This window comes from Lynx canadensis, chromosome A2 (genome assembly GCF_007474595.2).
Source record: "Lynx canadensis isolate LIC74 chromosome A2, mLynCan4.pri.v2, whole genome shotgun sequence".
NCBI classification, from domain to species: Eukaryota; Metazoa; Chordata; class Mammalia; order Carnivora; family Felidae; genus Lynx; species Lynx canadensis.
This window is the reverse complement of record NC_044304.2, coordinates 148,310,642-148,330,901: the sequence shown is the minus strand read 5'-3', so window position 1 is coordinate 148,330,901 and position 20,260 is coordinate 148,310,642. Positions and strand designations below refer to the sequence as shown.

The 20,260-nt window shown below is 41.2% G+C and overlaps 1 protein-coding gene across 3 annotated transcripts in view; it reads left to right on the top strand.

Moving 5' to 3' along the window:
- Positions 1-20,260, top strand: part of CHCHD3 (coiled-coil-helix-coiled-coil-helix domain containing 3) — a 283,621-nt gene that overhangs the window by 251,539 nt on the left and 11,822 nt on the right. For all 3 annotated transcript variants that reach the window (XM_030308461.2, XM_030308462.1, XM_030308463.1), the window contains one exon: positions 19,915-20,050. In XM_030308461.2, coding sequence (XP_030164321.1) covers positions 19,915-20,050 — 136 coding nt within the window. The remainder of the gene's footprint in view (positions 1-19,914; positions 20,051-20,260) is intronic.

Genomic DNA, 20,260 nt, shown 5'->3' with positions numbered 1-20,260 from the left:
ACATTAATAGGGGCCTGCCAAGCCCAGGTGATTTTTCCTGGCTTTGCTCACCTTTTAGAGGGATGTGGAATGAGTCAGAAAAGGGTATTATCTGGTCTCTTGCTTACTTTCAGATGCCTTGGATTCTGTATGGCAAAGTGTTCACTGGAAGAAAGCTGGGGCTCTTGTGAATTTCAACATCACGACCTGTTCAGCCTTAACTTCAGGTCCTAGGAGAGTGCAACACCAAGAGAGTCAAGCCCAGTGCTAGAGCTAGAGCACTGGGGCAAACTTCCATGTCAGGGAACACAACTAATGTTGGTTTCAGGCACCAGCCCCAGCTGATTGTAGTGAACTCCCTACAGCATTTTGTTGAGAAGGACTCTGAGGCTGCGACAAGGCTCAGCCTGGAGTGCTGTGATTGATTAGTGATGTCTGTCTTTGGCATAAGCATTGAGAGAGTTTTTCCTCCCCCCCCCCCACCACCCCTTTAGAAGCATATATGTAAATCTGTTTGCTGCCTGATTGACAGCACCTAAACTAGAAATAGGAAAAATGAGGGGAGGGAAAGGGGGAGGAAGGAAAAAAGACTGCAGTTTTAATATCTTTTCTCAAAAAAAAAAATTGTTTCCCCCTTTGTTCTTTTTTCACCTTTTCTCCTACCAGCAGGTTTAGTGAAATGAAATAGCACATGACAGGACTCTCTTTTGCTGTCTCTTGTCCTGATGTGGCTTCTAGTAGGAGAGCCCATTTCTTTTGCCCCACTTCAGCTACCTGAGCACCAGCGGAGCTGTGACAAGCATTTGCAGGGACCTAAGAAATAAGCAGGGTAGAAACAACTGTTGGTAAAATGTCCGTCACGTGGAGTCGTATCAGCCGTTTTCTTCATAATGAATAAGATAATATATTAACACTCCACTTTGATTAGCATTTGTAATGCATGCGAAGATATTAGCCTTCAGTGCATTTCTGAAAATAGTGTCTCATGGGCAAAAGCCTTAATTTTCAAGTAGGGAAATAAGACTTCAATCAAGTGACCTCTTTCCTAAATATTGGAAGTAGTGAAGCTCTGTTAAATGATTCTTCCCTCAGTCTAAATATTGACACTTATTGCCAGTATTGGAGATATCATACTGGTAAAAATCTATGGTATTTGGTAGAAATTAATATTATACTTGATTTATCATCGTGTCAATAAAAGACCTCAGTGCTTTATTTCACTGTGACTGTGAATAACTTATCTAATTGTTTTATCCAGCTTGGAGAGCCAAACCAGCTACTCAGACCTGAAACTGAAGTTATAATCCAGAGCAGTACTTAAGATTTTCCTCTTTCAGGACTCTTCAGTCCTAACTCCAGCTGGAGTTGCTGGCCACAGTCAGACGGCTTTTGACAGTTTACATTGACCAATTAGTCAGATATGTCCAAAATTTCTACTTCATGGCATGCTGTATCACCATAGCCATTATATTCTTACCATGATATGAAATGATATATATAGCATATCAGTTTTATAAGCTTTTAACATCATAAGTTAGTCGTGTGCAATTAATTTCTGAGCATTAATCAATCCACAGTTGTCTGTTGTGTTTTTTGTTTTTTGTTTTTTGTTTTTTGTTTTTTTTAACGTGTAGGGATCCAGGTGTCTCATTTATCCTTCACAAGGGCTACACATTCCGGCACGGGGAAGACCATTTCTGATTTCTGATCTGGGCTTTCTTTGCATCCAGTATTATAGAAAAGAGAACTTATCGGTCCATCCTTTCCCCCATCCCTACTTATTGGACTGTGCTGTCACTGCCTGTCAATTTCAAAGCGTTTGAAAATGAAATCATCGTTAGTACCCTCCTATTTCTCCCTGTTCCCGAGTGCCCTTTGGTAGTTAAAGTTTTTGAGGGTGGGGTGGAGGAACAGATCTCACAGCATGAATAAACTGAAAAGTTATCCAACATTTTTAATTAACACTGGCACTTCTCAGCTTCCCGCTGAGGACTGCCAGCTTGACTTTACAAAATGACATTTATGACACTAAAGATACGGAAACTCACTGAAAGAGGCTGAAAACCAGTTTCTGGCCTCTTTGAATACTGGTTTCATGGTAATAGAACTGTAGCTGTGTGGCGTTGATTATTCTTGAAATGCCCCACTTGTTTTAGACACGCTTTTGCTACTATTAAAGCAAATTAAAGCAGTGTGCCATCGATTCCGTTGAGTTCCCCCTCACTGCCTAGTCACAAGTAGCAGCCCCACCACCAGCAGTGGGCAAATCTGTGCCAAGTGTAATTACTTCAAATACAATTCCATTTATTCAAAGGGAGGGCTGTTGCTCCCTGTGAGAACTTAGTTGAGAAAAGAAAAGATATATAGGTTTATGTTAATTATATACCCCATGCTGGAGGTTTGATTTTAACACAAGTGCAGCTTTTTAATCCCTTTATCAAAATACGTGCAGGAACCTTATTTTACCACCACCTGAACACTTTGTGCTCACCTTCAAGTTGTGTGAACAGTTAGCAGCTCTCCCATGGATTATATTCTAAAACTTGTTTTTAAGTTAGTCTTTTGAAAGTGGAAACTTGTTTTCCTTTGGAAATAAGGTGGCAACTAAGAGGTTCCCAGAATAACTTACCGATGTCTAAATGATTATACTTAATCATTTCGAAGTCAAATGATAATTTGACATTCATATTATTATGAGGTATCATAATGATACTTCATATTTACTAAAAGCGTACTATGTGCCAGGCTTTGCACTGAGTGCTTAAACATTATCTTACTCATCTCTACAGTAATCTTAAATAGGGGAAACAATGAAAAAGTCACATCTTAGAGAGATTAAGCACTTTACCCAAGCTTCATAGCAAGTAGAAGGTGGTGCCCGGATATGGACGTAATGTGTCTTAGATACCAGATCCTGTATTAACCATCACCACAAACAGCTAAAATCTAAGCAGTAACTGTAATATGGAGCCTAACTTTGGGTATACTACTTTATTGGAAAGCTCATTCTTAATTCCAGTTTGGATATTGGGAACATTGGTCTCCCCAGCACAGTTTGGCCACTCTTCCTCACATGTCCACCTTATCCCCCCCCACACACATGGGCTAACACGGTGGCAGTGAGGAGCAGGGAGGGTGCCCAGTGGCTGCATGGTGGTTGGCAGTGCTGTGCTAGGCACGGGGACCACGGTGGTAGACTAAACCAATGTGATCCCTGCTCTCTTGCAGCTTGTAGTCTAATGGGAGGAATCACTAGTCACTCAGATAACTTGATGACTGCCAAGCACTGAGAGAGCACATTGTGTGGGGATGGACTGTGAGAGATCAGGCTCAGACCTGAAAGCTAAAGTAGCAGGCTTTAGGGGGAACACAAAGGAAGGGCATTTAGGCAGCAAGACCAGCCTGTATTAAGACCCTGAGCAAGGAGCTTGGCTCACTGGGGTCCTGAAAGCACGTAGGAAAGCATAGTGGACAGAGTTGAGGCTGGAGATAGAGGCACCTACAAAGGTCATAAGTAGTATTTTAAAGTTTATCCCAAGAGCTGGAAGATGTATTTGAAGGATTTGAGTTGTAACCTGGAAGTCAAGAGTTTAAAAGGGGCACTCCAGTTGTGTTGTTGATAATGAACGGCAGTAGAGATGGGGGGGGGGGGCGCAGAATGGAAAGCAAGTGACTACTTAAGAGATTTTTGAGATTCATTATTCTTGAACTAGAATAATGACAGTGAAAATGGACAGAAAAGTAGGTCAATTCTAGATCCTATTTTAGAAGTTGAATTGACAAGACCTGGGGACAGATTGTATATCGGGAGACTCCTCCCTGAATTTGGACGGTCCATTTGCTGAGATGGGGAAGAAAGAACAAACTGGGTGTAGAGCAGGGAATTAAAAGTTCAACTTTAATCATGCAACGCTTGCAAAACCTTCAGTGTAGATAGAAGTAGGCAGTTGCCTGTAAGTAGGGAGGGCTAGAGATACAAATTTGATTGCTGTCAGCACACAAGTGGCATTAAAGCCATGAGAATGGTTGAGATAATGGTGGAGAGAGTATAAAGAGAGAAGAGCAGAGAGAAATATACAAAATATGATCCTGAGGAACTCCTATATTTTAGAGATTAGTTAGAAGAAAATGGCCAGTGAGCTAGGAGGAAAAGCAGGAAAGCACAGTGTTTCTAGAAGCCAAGAAACTCCTTTCAAGAAAAGGGAGTAATTTATATGAACAAGTCCGAGCGAGTGTTCCTATATGATGTGTACAAAGAATCATTGGGTTTGGCCATTTTGGTGTGAATCAGAGAGAATGAACGGAAGGTAGGGCAGTGGAGGTGGTTGTTGTAAGCATAGTATTTCCCAGAACTATGCTTTCAACAATAGGATAGTCATTAGCCACATGTAATTGTTTAGATTTAAGTTTATTAAAATTAAGTAAAATTTAATGCATTACCTGTGCATTAGTCACATTTCAGGTACACATGAGCACCATGTAGCTGTGACCACTGTGTTGGACCGTATAGGTATAAGACATTTCCATCATCACAAAAAGTTCTGTTGGATAGCACTGTTGTAGAGACTGTTGGATTTCTAGTGACAATGATAATAGTCAAGAAAGAGATTGAAGATAGGAGGTGGAAGAAATCCCACTAGAAAAGAGGGTAGGGGAAAGGTAAGAACTGGATCCATGTGTAGGAATTGCCTTTGTTTTTCTAGAAGAAGGCTCTCTTCCTCCAAAGTAACACCTGAAAAGGTACAGATCCAACTTTTACCCTGGGAAGATAAAGGAGTTCTCCCTTGGTTTCAGTTTTTCACAGCAAAACATAGAAAAATGGCCAAGCGTGAAAGAGGAAGGAAAGGGGTGAGATTTGGGGGAGAGGTTGGAGATGGGATGAAATGATCATTGTAAAGGGGACAAAACTGAATTTACCTCAGAAGTGTGAAAACATGGCAGGCAGAATTTAGTGTCTACTTATGAATTTATAATGACTCGAGTTTCCCTGGTTTGTGTGATTTTTCTCCAAAACACTCAACTGGAGAGCTGTATTAAGGGACATTCGCAAGGCAGACGTTCATAGATTGAGGCTGTGTGTAATGGCTTAGATTAATACTGCTGAATTGGAACCCTTAGGGAGATGTAAAACTAATGGAGCTCAGCATGGTGAATCCAATCCAGGACATGAATTGAGAAATGCATTGTTTAGTCCTGCAGTAATACATCATTATCCCTTTATATAGAAATCATTGAGATTCCACCTCTGAAATGCTCATGTATGAGGCTCATCAGAATCATTTGGAGAATTTGTATAGCAAGCTGTTGTTTTTCTGTACTTCATGGTTGGTCTTGTTAATTTAGGTCTCAGCAGCAGCCTAGAATGTTAAGCCAATTTGCTAAATCTTGCCTGCCCTCTGAAAAATGCTTAAATCCATTTATGTAACACAAGGAGTTGAGGTTATATGATGTGTTAGAATTTAATGCCTTCTTATGGCATCAGTACTGAATATTTTAATCAGAACCAAAAAAAGAAACATGTTAGAATTTTTAAATTAAAGAGTAATTGTGTTGGTGTTTCATAGGTGTGCGTGTAGTTCAGTGTAATTATACGTACCATATAAACTTTTCACTTTCATTAGCTATAAAATGCTTTGGAGGTGTGTCCCTCATTTATGAACTATTAAGTAGGGAAATATTAGTTACTTGAATTTATAATGTATTTTTCTTCTAAAACTTGGTAAGTCATGTTACCATGTGTGATTAGTTGTGCTTAATGCTAGAGATGAAATGGATTATCAGCAACTTGACTTGCAAGTTCTTTCTTTTCCCTACCAGTTACCTTAAATAATTCGTTTCCCAAATACCCATTTTTTTCTCATTTCTGGGACTTTCACGGAATTAAGAGGTTAATATTTATAGTACTGAGTTTCAGAGATGTAAGGCACTGTGTGTAAAATCTTGAGCACTTGTTTTTGAGCCTCTGTGTTCCAACCCTTTGAAATGGATTTAGTTCCTATGGAAGCTTATCACTGTGGTAGATAGTGCCCTTACCCACAAGTGAGAAATTGAATCAAGTCAGAATGATTGTATAATTTTATAACATGGCTTGGAAAGTGCACATTAGGAACATGTATGTTTGTGCTCTTTAGCTGTTGTACTGGTTCCTATTCGATTGTGTTTGGAAACAACCTTGTAGATGTCACCATCTGTCCTTCACGTTGAGGCCAGAATAGGTAAATAGTGGTTTAGTAGAGGTTTCAGTGGGTTCTCTTTCTCCCAGTACCACAAGTAGTAGCTTATTGAGGAGGCAAGGAACATGAGAAGTATTTTCGAAGTAAAATTAGTTACGGGAGATGGAGAAGAAGGAAGAGTCCTGATCGTCTCCTCTGAAAGGTTTGTGTATGCAAGTATGCATGTGGTGGAATTCATGATGTTGAGCTTGAAGAGGAGGGAGCTGAGGGCAGAGAGACTATTCAGAGGATAGTGATCATAGTCTGTGCATGAACTGTTAGCCTAGGGTGCTGTTAGGGCGAACTGAGCAATGGTTGAAAGTGAAAGACTTTTCAAAGGAAGAACTAACAACCTCAGTGACTTCTTGACTATAAAATATTAAGAGCACAAAAGAGCAACAATTTAATGCCTACTAAAAAGTTAATGGTATTGCTATTGGGGAAAAAATGGAAGGAAAATCTCGTTTGGATGAGAAGCTGGAAATCGAATAAATTGGACATACCCATTTAATGCTTAGTCTAAAGGTTTTCAAGTTGGAAGGACTGTAAGAGGACCACCAGATCTAGTCCCTGGCTTCAGGTGGGGAAGATTACTGTCTGTGTATTTTATAAAGAACTGATGCCCAAAGAAACCAAAGCTCACACAGCTACTAACTGAAGGAGAGCAACTAGAAAACCCTTTCTGTCACACACACAGCAGTAGCACTCCCAGAGGGGGAAGGGTAACTTGCCCTGGAATTAGAAAAACAACAGGGCAAAGACCTGAGTTTTGGGGATTATGCACAATTAAGAGAAGAAGGAGATGGGGAAAGAGCAGTGAAAAAGATAAAGAAGGGAGCAGCCTCCCTGACAAGGATTTCATGGATGGAGACAGCTTCCAGGCTTTCCAAACACTCATGTTACATTTTACTGCCAGCTCTTTGCCCTGTGACTTAAAATAATTGGGCAGTTTCTCTGTCCTTTTTTCTCACAAAGTTGCTGAGATATTAAACCAGAAGGGCTGTGCTGCAGGCTGACATGTGTGAAGGCATTTTTGAATTATTTTCCAGTTTACATTTTTGTCTTTGTGTAGAGTTGGCATGTGCGGTTTCACATCCGGTGTCTTGGTGTTGTCTTTAAGTTTCCAGTCACTTCTGGGGCGCCTGGGTGGCGCAGTCGGTTAAGCGTCCGACTTCAGCCAGGTCACGATCTCGCGGTCCGGGAGTTCGAGCCCCGCGTCGGGCTCTGGGCTGATGGCTCAGAGCCTGGAGCCTGTTTCCGATTCTGTGTCTCCCTCTCTCTCTGCCCCTCCCCCGTTCATGCTCTGTCTCTCTCTGTCCCAAAAATAAATAAACGTTGAAAAAAAAAAAAAGTTTCCAGTCACTTCTATGTTAAGTGCTACAGATCTCACAGAAACAGGTTTGGGTGCTTAGGCATCTGGAAGGAAAGCAACCTTCCTTTTAGCAATTTCCAGGGCATTCAAAGTATCTTTAGATAATATGGCATTGTAATCTTTTAAATCAATTATTTATTGATAAGCAACAACATATGCCTGTAGTAGAAGATTTAAATGTCAGATGCAAAAGTAGCCCTCTTCCTTAAGTCCATAACCTCCTATCCCAGTCCTCTCCTTTGAAGCAACTCCTGTTGCCAATTGTATGTATATTTTTTCATACACCTTATGCATATATCAGCATATACACGTTACATGATTTTAAATTGAACCTGAGTACATCATGAGTTAATGGAGAATTATAGTTGACCAACATCCATAAACTCCTGTTTTTCAAATATATTTTATGCCAAGCTTTCTCCATCTTCCATTAATCATCCATTAATTTCAGTGTATGTTTATTCTGGACAGCAAGAAGGGACTCATAATGAACATACTAGACACAGCGTGAGCGTGAAGACAAGACCAGTAAATGCACTAATATATCCCTGACTTCAGTGCATTTACTTTATGCATAAAAGAATGAGCTGTGGTGGGAAGTACAGTGTGGAGTGGGGGTACAAGAGGGTCTCTGGCCTGTCCCTTGTTCTTGTCAGCGTCTCTTTGGATGGAATCCCTGGAGCTTCTAAGACAACACTGCATGCCTGGCAACTCGGTGCTCTCCAGGCTTGCAGTCCCATCTCCGCCCTTCTGCCACCAGCACTTAGTGACACTTTGAGGAGGAGAAGCCCTCTCATGTCCTGCTCTCTTTTGTACAAGATTTCCCATTCCTGCCACATGATTCTGTTAGCTTTTGAGGTTTCTCAGCAAACAGATGATTGCTTTCTCCTCCTGCATCTCACCAACCTCATGTTTTGTATTCTTTACAGTGGACTTCATGTTTTAACCAGGAAATCTGTGATTCTCCTTGATCATACCATGTCTGCAGGGACCATGCCCTCCATTCTTCCCTTCTTGCTTTTCTCTAAGGGACTGTTGAAAACCTCTTTCTTCACACAGCCTTCCCTATTTACTAACTTCTGAGCACACGTTCACTCATTACTGTACTTGGTGGGAATTCCTTCATCTGCTTACAGAACATGTTCCTGTTGAAAGTGCTGGGCTTTCTGATCTGTTTGTAAATTTCCGTATGACTCTTTGGAAGAAACAGTTGATTAGTGACATCACTGCCTTTCCTTCTTTCACTTTTCTGTCTGGAGTTCCTTTCCATTCCTCCTTTTACCTGCCTAAGGCTTCCCTACTGTTTCAGGCCCTACTGAAATCCTTTCATCTCATCTAAGACCTTCTCCAGATCTCCAGCCAGGTGGAATCCTCCCCTTTCATATTTTTCCCTTTTTCCTGTTGCCAATTGTACCCTATTGAAGTAGCTCCTGTGGGATGGATGTCTGTCCCCCCGCCATACACACACGTAGTTTCTGCTGTGTATGTAACATGCACCCAGTAAGGGATATTGAACTGACCTAACCCCACTGCCTCCATTTCTCTAACTGCCTGTTAGCCTGTTACTGAAATTGTTTCTCCAAATTGCTAGGGATCAAATGCCATGACCTTTAATCGGTCTTATTCTTGTTGACTGCCTTCTCTCTCGTGAAACTCTGTCCTCCCTGGCCTGGGACACTGCGCTCCACTGGCTCTTCCCTCTACTCTCAGCTTTGTGGCCGGCCCACCCCCTTCCCTGTCACTTCCCCAGGCCACTGCCCCGCAGCGCCCCCTGTGGGTTGCTCAGGGATTTCCCATCTGCGCATGCAGCCCTGCCCCGTGCTGAGCTCCAGCTCCACGCTGTGGATCATGGTGGCTCCTTTCCAGCTGTGGTTCCTGATGGCCCTTGAGCAATTTCATTCTTTAAAGACTCTAGGCCTAAACCCTGTGTGTGCCGCTCCGTCTTTCCTCCTCTTAAATCCGTGTCTGGTACGTTATCTCATCCTTCCATTCCTGCTTTCCAGGGCTGCTCTTCTTGCCTGTTTTATACCTGGGGACTGCTCTGCTGGCGTCCCAGCCTAGACTGCTCCCTCTGCCGCCCATGTGGTTTATTCAGATCAGTTCAGCCTCTCCACGGTGGCACCTTTATAACTTCACTCTCTCATCTGGACAGGCTGGTGGCTTGCCGTCGCCTGCGGAGTAGACTGTAAGCACGCTGTCTTTTATAGGAAGTCTGTCCCAGCCCCTGCCCCTTCCTTTGCAGCATTGCCTCCAGCCTAAGTCCCCTGAACATGCCTGGTTCCACTGAACCTGAGCCGGGACCCACACGCACCCTCTCAACTGGCCTCTGTCTTCTTGCAGTCCCAGCCTTCACTCAGGGGTCTTTTACCCCCTCTCCTTTTCTCTGGAAAAGGCACCCAGACTCTCCTCCTGCCTCCCTCAACTGGGAGCATTCACTGCCTCCTGAGAATAGTGTGGCACCTACTGCTGTACTGTTTCCTTGGCACCTTTATTGCCTTGTGCTGCCTATGACTTCTGCAAGTGTGTCTTTCATGTGTGTGTGTGTTTTTCTCTCTCCTTTTGTTTCTGCACACCCTTTAGGACTCTCTTCACAAAGTATACATGGTGGCCACCAGTATGATGCCCATGTGGCTTTTTTTCTGCCTGGCTGCCTGGTGTCCCTGGAGATTTGCTGGCATGCCTGTTGCACCCATTTAGGGATTTCCTGCTTCTGGTGGCAGTGCTTAAGCATCCAGCCCTTCAAGTCCTCAAAGGAGTGGAGACCTAACAACAGGCTAATCTCTGCCTCCTTCATCCCTGCTATTCCCTCAACTCCTCATTTCTAGCACCCTGACACTTAGAGGACAAGTCAGTAGGGATGACTTTTTTCTTCACTTGTCACTAAAATAAACACATCTGCAATTCTTTCAGTTAAGAGAGCCAGACACATTCCTTCCTGGGTGTATCTGCCAGTTGGATCTTGCTTTCAAAACGTGGTGGAAGAAGGAGCATCACCTCAAGTAATGCAGTGCACCGTGTCACTACAGACCTCTTGGTCTTAACCTACTTGTCTTAGGATGTGCACAGTCCTCACTGAGCTGTGTGACAGTTGTGAAATTTTTAGAACGAAGCTGTTCCTGACTTATCTTAGTATTAAACGTGCACCTGTGATCACAGCTGGGAAGATGTGGGGATAGTGGAACGTATTTTTATGCTTAGGTGACTCAAATGGGATTTCACCAAACTTCTCACTGCCTAAGCATCCCCTCAGCTGAGGAGCCTAAGAAATCCATCCCAATGGGTAATTCTTTTTGAAAACTTGTAAGTGCCTAAAAATAGGAGCTTAACATGAATATGTGTGCTCAACCATATTTCTGTATAGGCTCCTGGTACCATACTACTCAATTGGAAGATTCTGTGATTCTGTGCTATTATAATAGATTTCATTGATGAAAATGATATTATAAGGCCTCTGAAATCTATATTTCTTCAAATATGGAAGGATTATCTCTGGGAGGTTGTATGCAGTGTTTCATTACATTTGCTTGGAAAGGCCTAGGTTCATTGCAAGTATACTCTGTCTTGTCAGGACTGGTGCCCTGCCCCTTGGCTGTACTGGGGATGGCCACACTGGCTATATCCAGTCCTTCCTCTTCTGAACCTGAGGACTCTCTGCAGGAAGGATGGGTGATGAAGGGAAGTGTAATATTCCTTCCACAATTTGCAATGAAAGTTGTCTGGGAAAACAACTGCCACAGTTGGCTTCAGCCCCGTGGCCTAGAATGTGCAGCCTCCCCTTTCCCATGGGCTGGTTGGGATGCTCAGTCAGACCCTCTGTTTTTTTCTACACTGAAACTCATCTGGCCCATAATGTCTTCCCTTTCTCCTCCATGATTTCCCTGTAATTCTAGTGTGTTCTTTTGCTTCCTGGTATCTTTTTACTTTCCCCATATTATCCCCGCTCCTCCTCTCTCACTCCTAACTTCAAATTTGGGCATTGATCCAGGACCCAGTTGTTCAGTTTGCTCCTCCTTGGCCCTATCAAGTAATAAAGCAACAGAGTGATTACAAAAAGCATTCTCAAGTAGCGAAAACATTGAAGGCTGAAGAGTAATTTTAGCATCAGTTGAGAGTTACCACCAGAGCCCTCCTACTAAGACAGCAACTGGGAGCTTTTCTCAACATTTGTTTATTGTTGGTAGGTCTAAAACTCTGTCCTGGCCTCTGATTATTTCCTTGTGGATTCCTACTTGACTCAAAGAGTTTATAAGCTCTAACTATACACAACTACTTCCACCTCTCCAAACCAAGCCTGTGTTAGCAGATGTCATGAACGCAAGTACCAAGCTTTCCTCTGTGGAAAGCAGAGGAGTTCAAAAGGCTTGGAGTCACCAGGTTATGGGTGTATTCATATTCCCAAGTTCAGAGGAGGTCTCTCCTCTCCATTTCTGTCTCTATAGTCTGCATACACTGTGCAGATCTTCCATCAGGCTTGAAAGTTACTTTGAGGAAATCATAAAGTCTATTCTTGTTTCCTGTTCACTAGTGATAGATGTCCTCATGTCTCCAATACTGTATGTTCCATCTCTGTCATATCCAAAACTAAATCTCTGGATTTGCTTAGCACTAAGTTTACAAATGTATTATCTCTTGATCTCATTATAAGACCTTATACACACTTTTGTCTCTCCCCCCCACCATTCGAGCCATCTGAAGGCAAAGATCATATCTTATTCAGCGCCTGTCATAGTGAATGGCATGTGATGAATGCTTAATAATATTTGTTGTTAGAGTAAAAGAATGGATGAAAGAATGAATGAATGAACCAGCCAACCTTCATATCTTCCATTCTTAGACCAATTTTAGTGAACATTTCAAAATAACAGGATAGGAGAAATACAAACCATTCACAAAGTCTGGGTCGGGTGGGGCAAAATAAGCTAACCTGTGTTGGTGTAAGTTCGATATATATATATACACACACATATTTAAAGTAAAAGAAATGCAAGGGTGGTGTATTGTGTATGCTCAAGATTAACATTTTGTAAGTTGTCTAATTAAACAGCTGTTTTATCAAGTCAGGTGAGAGTAAATGCCATGCTTTTCTTTAGTAGTACTCATAGTAGTATTGCTTATTAATACTAATACTTTCCTTCACCTTGACGCCTTATGAAAATATTTCAAATAGAAGTAATTTGGTGTATTAAGGTGGCCTTGGTCTCACTCACATTGATGTATCCTTGGGAGATTGAAATTTAATGTTGGGCCCTGGACAGCTCTGCATTCCATGGCTTGTAGGTCTTTTGAAGGGACTAAGAATGCTTCTGCAGATATTACAGTTCTTATAACCAAGGGCCACTTCTATGAGCTGGGATTCTGTTTTGTTAGTGCTGTGTGCATGCAGCAGGTGATGTTTCTACTCAGGATACTTGTATAAACTGCTGCTGTCTCGGGCATATTAAAGCACAGAGCTGCATGGTTAACCCACTAGAGTCCCTGTTTTTATTACCGCATTATTAGTGGGCATTTATTAAGCAATAACAATATTCCAAGCATCGTTGAGAAAGAAAGGGAGAGAGGGAAGGGATGGCTTATAGGTCTTTAAATTAAGGGTCACTCAGACTAAAGTGCAGTATTTAGCTGTAGAATTTGACCTGAGAAGAACTGTGTGAGTATGAGAAAACAACATCTCCTGAGTACATGATTGTTCTAAAGAAAGTGTGACCGGAAGTTGATTTGGGGTCCTTCCGGGTTGAGTTAATGTTGGCATCATTTATGTTCTTTGTCCCTATAATTATTGTCTCATGTTTCAGGTATCTTTTATGTAAGTAAGAAGTGTTTTATCTTTTTAGAGATGTAAGCCTTGCTGCACATAGCCTAGATGTATCAAGGGTACCATGCTATGGTAGAAAATTCAAATTAGCCAACTGATTGTTTTTCTCTGCCTCATACCTGATACCTGACTTCACAAATCTTTTGAACTGAATAAATAACTATTTCTTGTCCAAGGCATTATTACCTGGAGAAATTTTCTGGAAAAGTTTTTTTTACTAACATTAAGTTGCCATTGGTCTCTCTAGATCACCAGATTTTAAGAAACTATTTATAAAACAAAAGGGTTCAGGCCCTTATTCTTTGGAGATGCGGCAGAAGATGGCCCCATTTTTCTAAATCCAGACCCTCGTGGGGTGAGTCTCTGTAGTAGGATCTCACTCAGCAAATGGTGAAGTTGGCAAGATGCCATGTCGTTCTCCCTGCAGAGTAGAGTAGTAGCAACCTGCTCAGGAAAACAAAACCAGACATCTGGGAGTCCCATACTGTCAGAGTGGTTTTTGTCCACTGAGCACCATGAGAAGAGAGAGCAGCCAGCCCCCACCAGCTTTCATGTGGTCACATGGGAAGTTCCCACTCTCCTCCTAGGTTTGCCCTTGTGTCCCCATCATTTCCAAGTACTCAGTATTACTGGATGAGGAAGCAAAATATATCGCAAAATTAGAAAGCTTTTCACTCACCTAATATTCTGCTGTGTTTGTGTCCATCTGCTTAGGGTTTGTGGGGCCTGTTGGTCAAAGAACAGTGAACCTGTGTATGTAGAACATTGTATTATCTTACCTCGGATAGGTGACCACAGGTCCTATCTGTGTATTTTTCCTAGCATTAGGCCTTTTACTTGGGATGCTGAAATCTGGGGTAAGACCGGCAATATTTTCCCCTCTCTCCTTGCAGACAGGTCACCTTCCTCCTATGGATCCAGATTACTGAGTTGTGATACTGGCATCTTTCCCCCAAATCAACCATAGATTAAAATTAAGAATTAAGTATTAAAATATTTTCAGATAGATGTTGCTCTTTCAAGCCTTTGGGTGTATAGGATAGAATTCTGTAAATTCTGTTGTAGCTCTAGCCATGCTGGGCTTTTCTTTCACAACACCCAGTTAAATCTGTTGGTTGAATGGTATGGCACTCATTATGGGCAATGAGCACTGTCAGCTTGATTGGTTCATTGAACCCCTGGTTGAACACAGGTTGACCTGGGGTAGTCAAGGTCAGTGGTCCCTCCTCTGATAACAGAGGAGGCCTCTTGGCATTTTTTGTGTTGTGAGGATAGACAACATCATAGCTAATAACATTCATCATTTTAGAAACTAAATGTAAAAAAAGTTTTCTGCTTTTATTTCATTTTATTTTTCAAATTTTATAGCAAAATGTATATGGAGACAAATTGAAACAAAGAAAGCAGACAGCTTTGGGAGATGTTTGGCCTCTAAAGTGTAACTGTGGAAATTTGATTACAGCCCAGGTAGAAGCTTCATTAATAAAGATGGTTAGCAGCTAGTAAGAATGGAAAGCTTAGGGGCACCTGGGTGGCTCAGTCGGTTGAGCAGCCGACTTCGGCTCAGGCCATGATCTCACGGCTTGTGGGTTCGAGCCCCGTGTCGGGCTCTGTGCTGACAGCTCGGAGCCTGGAGCCTGCTTCAGATTCTGTGTCTCCCTCTCTCTCTCTGCCCCTTCCCCGCTCATGCTGTGTCTCTCTCTGTCTCAAAAATAAATACAAACATTAAAAAAAAAAGAATGGAAAGCTTGGAGTTGTCTTTCAGATTTTGCATAGTTAGAGGCTGTTTACATTTTATTCTAAAAACTATTATTAGGATATTGTAATTTAAGGTAAAATTAAAATGAAAAAGATCTATTTGATAACACATTTGAGTTAATACTTTCTTCTTTGCTGCTGCATTTTATGATAGCTTTATTATAAATGATAAGTGGATTGTTTCATGTTTTAAACTATTGGCAATGTACTTGATAGCTTTAGTTTTGTGTCATAAAACCAGAAATCCTGACTCCTGGGCTTAACATCTAATGAAATGTTTAATACAGAATAAAATTACCATTTTTGCATTATGCCATAGGAATTAGAGCTAAAGATTTGAATCCATGGCTGTATTGTGTGCCTGCTTTTAATGTGGTAGATACTGTTTTATTAGACCACCAGATCCCATGAAGGATGCAGTCACAACCTGTTAAAAAAAAAATCAGAATTCTTTTAGCACCATCCATTTCATACCCATCCATCTACCCATCCATTCCTTCCCTTCCTTCCTTCCTTCCTTCTCTCTCTCCGTTCCCTCTCTCTCTGTACTTACTGGTCCAGATACAGGGAAAGGATCCTTTTTCATGCACCTGCACTCATAACGAACAATTTCTGTGCTCCTGAGAGCTTTAGGAATTTGTGGCTGCTGATTGTCATGACATGACTCCTTTAGCCTTCTGGTAGAGTGGTATGAGGAGAACTATCTCCATATTTTCCTCCGTCTCTGAAGTTACCTTCTTATCCTTGCCATTTATATTAGCAGAACTAAAAAGATGGGTAAGTAGTTTCCTCGAAATGTAAAGCTCAGACCCACATCAAAGAAGTTTCTCAGACATGAAAGTAGACACAGCAGCAGTGAAGTCTGCAGATAGCTCTAAAACAGGTGGCCAGGCGTCAGCGTGTCACAGACGAAGAGGAGAGCTGAGTACCGCTTATCTCAGCTTCATTTTTACCAAAATGTTTTTATTTGTCTTTGACCCTTAATGCAGCTTACAAGAAATTATGCCCAGGAAATAATCAGAGAGAAGAGTAACAATATATAACATATCCATCTCTGTTACTTTAAGCACTGAAAAATTAGGAACAGCCTTGATGTGTTTCTGTATTCTTCTCTGTTTTATTCCCCTCCACCCCCCACACAAAGTTTCTACAATGGCCTTGTTAGTGTAATGAGAAAATACTTGGATATATTTTCTTAGCTGCCTTTTAAGTGAATATTAGCATTAAACATTAACAAAAATGGTTTCATTGGCTATATAATGCCTACCAGGAGTGATTTTATTCTCTGTTCAAGTCTTTGGCTCTCCAGTTCTGTTGCTGAATATGGCATCAACCCTCTTGGTCCTCAGTGCCACTGTGGGGTGGGGTAGGAAGGGTGAGGGCAGCTGCTGATACTTGAAGAAGTGAGGGAGGTGGCAGGGAACAGAGAATGAAGAGTCCAGGAAGGAAAAGGAAAGTGAAGAGGGAGGATGGATATGAGGTGGGACCCATCAAAATCCTCAGTCCTTTCAAGTGACCATGAAACTTTTTTTTTAACTTGTTTTTGATCAATATATATTTTCAAGTATCAACTTTATTCCACCAATTCCTTTTTACTCAATGTTTCTGGGTTACTGTCCTCTCTTTTCTTTATTACTGTTTTGAGTTCTCCATATTTATATTTCATCTTTCTCTTAACATTTGTCGTTCACCATTTCCTTTTTAAAATCTTATTTCCCTACAAAGAAATTAAATTATTTAAATGTCCCTTGCAGCCAAGATTTAATTTTCCTTCTTAGGTATCTTGAAATTCTGCCCTTTTGTTATTTTTGCCTAGTAGTGACTTTTTCCATCAGCAGGAAGGAAAGCAGTCAATAAAAATCAATCGCTGACTCAATGGCTATATGGAGGGTTGACCATAATGCATATTGGAAATGCCTTTAAACCTTTTCCTGAATGGAAGGTGCCATGGCTTGTGTTTTATGGCCTTCTAATGGTGGACGGTAATCTCATTTCACATTTTCCCAAAGTGAAAACAGTACATTAGAGCAGCATAACAAGCACTGCAGATCAATATGGAGGCAGAGCTTTGCCCTCACAGATTAATCCAGGAAAAATGTACCAGAGGCTCCTCCAGGAAGTGGGAGACAATTATGCTGATTTCCACCCCCTTCCCCCTTTCTACTACCTAATCATCAATAAACGTTGAAATGTATACAAAAAGGATTTCAGAAGGGGTGGGTGTGTGTGTGTGTGTGTGTGTGTGTGTGTGTGTGTGTGTATTTGTATACACGCATGCATGTGCATGCGCACGCATCCACACAGGCCTACTGGACTCCCAGACAGGAAATCACAGGCCCTGGAAGTGAACAGTATTGATTTGTGGTGATAAAAGTATGTTTTGACACATTTCAAATCATAAATAACTCATGGACATTAACTTGCATGACTAATAGCTCAGTTCAGTAAACGTTTATATACAACTTAAATTACCTCTTTCTAAGGAGTTCATAGTATTGAATGAATTATTCCATCGCCAATAGTTTTTTAAAAGAAAAAAAACCACACACTATCTTCTTTATGATGTGCAGTATGTGGAAGCTCATTCTTTACAATCTTTTCCTGTATGTTAATAAGGAAGAGCTGAATATATGATTAGGATTGTTCTAGGCTTCTTTTCCTATCCTGCTTCCCTTGCTTTTAAATCTAAGATATATTAGAAGAATGATGGTCCGCAACACTAAGACAGACTATAAGCCTGTTTTCCCTTGAACTGTTATAGGCATTAGTCATATATTTGCTAGGTTCAGCTGACCTAGTGCTTGATTATATTTTATTCAATATTTATCCAGATGTGTCTTGCTATAATCAGTCAGTTCATGGTATCTTCTCTTCAAAGCACATCTTTTTAGATGCTGATGTTCATGGTAGGGGATTAGGGAAATCCACGTCCAAAAAAAATTCTCATAGACGTGAACTTTGAAATCTTAGAGAGAATGGAAACTCCAGGGATTGGATTTAAATTCTGTTCTTAGGTATTTGGCAGAGTAGGAAGGTAATGAATGAAAAAGTAAAAGCAATGTTATGTAAAATTTGTGGGATTATTTTTTTCCTGTGTGTCTACTTTCTTTAGAAGGTAGTAAGAAGTAAATTCCCTCAGGGACCAGTAACGTGGTTTGCATGTCAGTTTTCTGTTCTAGCAAAATCTGTGTTAGCTTAGTGTCTTGGATAAAAGTAATGAGACAAATCGTCACCCAGGGGTTTCCTTATTGATGAAAAATATTCCCCCTCTATTCTGTAGGGGTTTTTTTTAGAACCCATTTAATTTAAAATAATGCTATTTCAAGATTACTAGAGAAATAAAAAATTTAAATTTCAAAAAAAGAACTGATATGAAAGACTGGAAGCCTTTTGTACTAAACAAAACTAATTTGAAAAAATATAAATTCCTAGATTAAAAGTGATAATATTATGTATTTTTTCTGCGCGTATTTAGCCCTTATAATTCAAGTTCCTCTATAATCTTAACAAGAGTATTTTATTTTCATTTGTATAATTCATTCGGTTTATTTTGTTATCGTTTTTCAAGTATATATTTTAAGATTTTTGGAGGCATTTGTGTTTAGTACTGCATATTCACTGAAAGCAAAGATTTGTAAGTATAATTAGTAAAATTTTAGCCCAGAATTTAAAAATGTTTTTTTTCTCTACCCATTTATATTCTAAGCAATTTATCGCATGACTGCTAAAAGAGGTATCCATATCAATAGCTGAGGTCACAAAGAAAATAAGACAGTCCTTACTTCTTGGGATTTGCCTCCTAGTAGATGTAGACTAGTAAATTACACCAGGCTACGGTGTCATCGGTGTTAAGTGGAAGGTGAAAGAAGCAGTAGAAGCAGCCAGTATGGGGTCAGTGGGGTCACCAAAAAGGGAGTGGTAGATAGATTCCACCCTGAACGGAGAGTTAGTGAAGCTGTCTAGAGAAGGTTACACTTCAATACTTAGCTCAACTATTGAAAGATGAGTAAGTATTTTCCAGATATATAGGAATGGGTGGGACTTTGGGAACAGAGCATGTCCAAACTCAAGAGCAGCATGAGCAAAGACATGAAGGGGCGTGTCTGGATCAAACCCTGAAAGTGGCTTGGTCAGGCTGCGGCAGTCTGAGGATTGAAGGCTAAACGGCAGGCAGAAACCTGACCCAGAAGGACTTGCCTGTTGACCTTGCATTTTATTCAGAAAGCAGGAGGGAGAAATATGGTCTCAGATTTAGATATTAGAAAGAACCTTCTGGAAGGCAGTAGTAGAGGGGCAAAGGCTAAGAGACAGACTAGCTTGAATCCAGGATATGAGTGATTACAAATTAATGTGATGACAGTGAGTACAGAGAAAGAGGACTAGACTGCTGGGTCTCGAACTGTGAGACTGACTAGATATGGGCATGGAAGAGAGAAGTTAGGGCTCTCAGGTTTCTGATTCGGCCGACTGGGCTGAAGAGTATCGGTGCCATCCACCTGGTTTAGGTGTGGGTTTGGGTGGGAATGTTACAACGTCCAGAGAGGCTCGTGGTGGTACCAATTACTGCAGCTCATTTCATAGAAGTCATTTACGTTACATGTATTTTTATCATGGGAACTATTTTGGTATCTTTTTTTAAGGGTTGAAGAAAATTACTTCTCAAACTTCGCTTCTACATTTGCAACATTTACATCTTATTGAATGTTTTATCCACTCTTTAGCCTTGATCTTTATTCTGATTGAAGAGCGTTTGTCTCACGGGTTCCTGTTTTTGTTTTCAGGCGGTATGAGTTTCATCCTGTCTGTGCTGATCTGCAAGCCAAAATTCTTCAGTGTTACCGCCAGAACACCCAGCAGACCCTCAGCTGCTCTGATCTGGCCAACCAGTACATGCGCTGTGTCAATCAGGCCAAACAGGTGGGTGTGCAGGCCAAGCTAACTGGGGCACCAGAAGGAAGCAAGCCCAGCATCGTGGGGCAGTGGTAAGGACTGAGTGGGCTAATGTGTGTGGAAAAGCTTTATAAACCAAACTAGTCCTCATCATCAAGATTTGCTCTAACACGTCCGTTAGGTGCTAATTAACCTCCATCCAGGTGGTTGTGGGAAGAGTCCATATTCTCCTTATAT